The sequence below is a fragment of the Protobothrops mucrosquamatus genome, unplaced genomic scaffold (genome assembly GCF_001527695.2).
Source record: "Protobothrops mucrosquamatus isolate PMUCROS unplaced genomic scaffold, P.Mucros_1.0 scaffold9763, whole genome shotgun sequence".
Classification (NCBI taxonomy): Eukaryota; Metazoa; Chordata; class Lepidosauria; order Squamata; family Viperidae; genus Protobothrops; species Protobothrops mucrosquamatus.
In genome coordinates, this window is record NW_015395551.1 from 1 (window position 1) to 3,470 (window position 3,470).

Below are 3,470 nucleotides of genomic sequence, written 5' to 3' on the forward strand. Positions count from 1 at the left end.
CTACCCCAGAATGTGTTGCCTCAAATTGTTTAGTGTGTGGCTGTTGTGAAATGCAAAAGGCCCCCTAGTAAATTACAGCAACTTATTCTTGCAGAATATTTAATTTTGATTTATTTTTTTTTAATTGCAGACAAAATACACGCTGATAGATGAGCAAGACATTCCTCTCGTAGAGAGCTACTCTTTTGAGGTAAGAATAGGGGTCTTCATCTCCTGTGTTAATTTTCCAGTTTTTTCTTAGCCACTCTGACAAGCTGGATGACCTTCTCCCTCCCTCTTCCCCAGCCTCATTTCTGAAGCACTTCAGTTCCAATATTCCAAGGTTTTGTGCGCAAGCCATTGTTGACGTTTAGTGGTTTGACACTACAATGAGAACTGGATGGTTTCTGGGCCCACCTGTGTTTTTACAGAAAATGTGGATTGTATTGTGATGTGGCCTTGAGTTAGAGCCACCAACCTCCCTTGGTGCTTTCAAAGAATAATCAACATTGATTGGTCTCTAGGCTCTTTATCTATGTATTTATTTTTTAAGACTTCTATTAACTGTTATTTTTAATTTCAATGAAAAACCTTATTCACTGACTTAGCGTCGCGTTTTGTAATATCCATATTGTTAGTGATCTTGGAAAGTGGACGGGTGTTCAGATGCTTCAAAAACACAGAATGAATTCTTCTTTTCTGTCCAGGCTCGAATGGAAGTTGACGCCGACGGGAATGGTGCTAGAATCTTTGCTTTTGCGTTCGACAAGAACCGAGGGAGGGGATTCGGGCGTCTGCTGCACGAGCTGCTGTGGTAAGTGAGGTTGTGGAGAGGAAACACAGCTACAGGTTTCCAAAGAGAACTGTGTGTGTAAGGTGTGCTTAGAAGTGTTGCAAGTTAAGAGAGGTAACTGCTTAATGAGGCTCGTGTGGGTTATACATTCAGAGGGATAGAATCAAGGTGACGTGAAGTATTAATATTGCTCTATAAAGCGTTAGTAAGACCACCCTTAGAATATTGCTTGGGAGAATTCTTGCTGTGAAGAAGCAGGTAGTAGTAATCTTAAAACTTGTTTAAAACTCTTCAAAAATAAACTCGGCCTCCTCAAAAGAAAACAAAAAAGGGGGTGAATAAAAATAATCTAATTTACCCTGTGTCCATTAATCTAACATGGTTGAACCCAATTTGCATCATCTCAGCAACTGCAGCCCTGGGGCCTGCTAAAAACGTTAGAGGGTGCCGGGAAGTCCCTATTTCAACGGGACTTGGAACTGAATTTACAAAAGGGCTTTATGAACTTAGAGGAACCAGGAACTTGTAAAGGTCTTACAAAACCAGTTAGCTGTACAGGTTGCCCACGAGTTTATTTAACGACCGTTCAAAGTTACAACGGCCCGGGAAAAAAGTGACATGTGAGCGTTTTTCACACCACGGTGAATGTGATCCAAATTCGGACGTTTGGCAACTGACTCGTACTTATGACGGCCGCAGTGTCCCGGGGTCACGCGATCCCCTTTTGCCAACCTTCTGACAAGCAAAATCAATGGGGAAGCTGGATTCACTTATTGACGTAACAACTGCTGTGGTTTACTTAACAACTGTGGCAAGAAAGATGGGGCAAAATTCACTTAACAAGCGTCTTGCTTAGCAATGGAAATGCCGGGCTCCCTTATCATAAGCCGAGGACTATTTGCGCTCCTTTCTGCTTAGAATTAGGCTGCAGGTCCTTGGGTGTTTTCATGCCAGCCTAGATTGGCAAGAGTTCCCCATACCCAGGGTGTGAGCATCACCATCCAGCCGACCCCTGAACTGTAGACTCTGCTATTTCTTTTCAGGGAAAGACACCGGGGAGGCATCGCCCCAGGGTTCCAGGTGGTGCATTTGAATGCAGTGACCGTTGACAATCGCTTGGACAACCTGCGATTGGTACCGTGGGGCTGGAGGCCCAAAGCTGAAGAAATCTCTAGCAAACAAAGGTAAATTCTCTCTAAAGAGATGCAGAGGGAGCAGGAGGAAACAGAAGTGAAAGTTTAAAAGCGCCCTTAAGAATGGCCACGATTTCCTTGCCTTTCTTTGCCTCTTTTCTGTTTTAAGTCACTTGTATCCTGAGAATCCCATTCTTTCAGGGGGAAGAAAATTCCTCCTTGTGTCCGTAGCTCCTGTCAATGTTTGGGTTTTCAAAGTGCAGGGTTGCAATTATAGATTACAAGGGGGTGTAAAAAATTGCCCTTTGAAGGGAGTCACGTCAAGAAATGGACACAGTGAAACAAACGAGGATTCGGGCTAGGTTGTTATGGTGGGATAGAATAACAGGATCTTGAAAGCCTGCCACAGTGTCTCTTTGGCTTGTTTTATACCAAACTGAATCAAGACACTCCAAGCTGCTCACGCCTTAAGTTGCTTCTCTTCCATCGTTGGCTCAAGGTTATTTCCACACTGCATAAGTGTAAAGAATCCGATTCTGTGCCTATAAGCCGCTTTGCCCTGGCATGATGTGGAATCAAAATCTTTTTGTCTTTCTTCGGAGCAGCGAGCTCGTCAAGAGCGCCGCGAGATAAAAAACCTTCCTTGGGCATTCAAGCCTATTTTTAATTCTTGGTTGCTTTGCATATTTCATGGGTAAGAAAGCTGGTATCCGCTTTAAATAAACTCAGCGGACGGAGCGACAAATAGAAGGGAATTAAATCCGAAGCATTTTCAGCGGCTGGAAGAAAACTTCAGGATTTTTTTAGGATCCTAGAGACACGTTCTTCAATAATAGTTCAAAAGAACCAGAGAAGTGTTAAGATTGGCTCAAGTTGTCTTGCTGTTTTGAATGAAATATTTTGCTTCTTAGAATATTTGGGTTGAAATGGGGGTCCTTAATGCGTGCCTGGCTGAGGAATTCTGGGACTTGAAATCCACAAGTCATAAAAGGGCCAAGTTTGAAGGCCCCTGATCTAAATCCTTAACTGTGTGAAAGGACGCATTTCGTTATCTCACCTTGGCAGAAGAAATGCTTAACTGCTGCTCTTGCTGTTGTTGTTGTTGAAGGGAACAAAGCTTATACTGGCTGGCGATACAACAGCTTCCGACTGATCCCATTGAGGAGCAGTTCCCCGTATTGAATGTCACACGCTACTACAACGCTAACGGAGACGTGGTGGAAGAAGAGGAGAGTTCCTGCACGTACTATGAATGTCACTACCCTCCCTGCACAATGATTGAGAAACAGGTACGTGCCCAGCCTGTCACCGGGTCTCCTGGGGATTGGCCCAGAGTCACCCAGGTGGTTTTTTAATGCCTAAGCTGGGACTAAAATTCACCGTCTCCTGGTGATTAGTCACTCGGCCAGCTTTCATGCCTAAGGCGGGACTAGAACTCACCATCTCCTGGTGATTGGCCCAAAGTCACCCAGCTGGCTTTCATAGCTAAGGCAGGACTAGAACTCACCATCTCCTGGTGATTGGCCCAAAGTCACCCAGCTGGCTTTCATGCCTAAGGCAGGACT

The 3,470-nt window shown here is 44.4% G+C and overlaps 1 protein-coding gene across 1 annotated transcript in view; it reads left to right on the top strand.

Moving 5' to 3' along the window:
* Positions 1 to 130: 130 nt before the first annotated feature.
* Positions 131 to 3,470, top strand: part of LOC107301055 (zinc finger MYND domain-containing protein 19-like) — a gene marked incomplete at both ends in the record, with an annotated part of 9,258 nt that continues 5,918 nt past the window's right edge. The window contains 4 exons of the mRNA XM_015830323.1: positions 131 to 190; positions 687 to 793; positions 1,816 to 1,956; positions 3,014 to 3,194. Of these exons, the coding sequence (XP_015685809.1) occupies positions 131 to 190; positions 687 to 793; positions 1,816 to 1,956; positions 3,014 to 3,194 (489 nt within the window). The remainder of the gene's footprint in view (positions 191 to 686; positions 794 to 1,815; positions 1,957 to 3,013; positions 3,195 to 3,470) is intronic.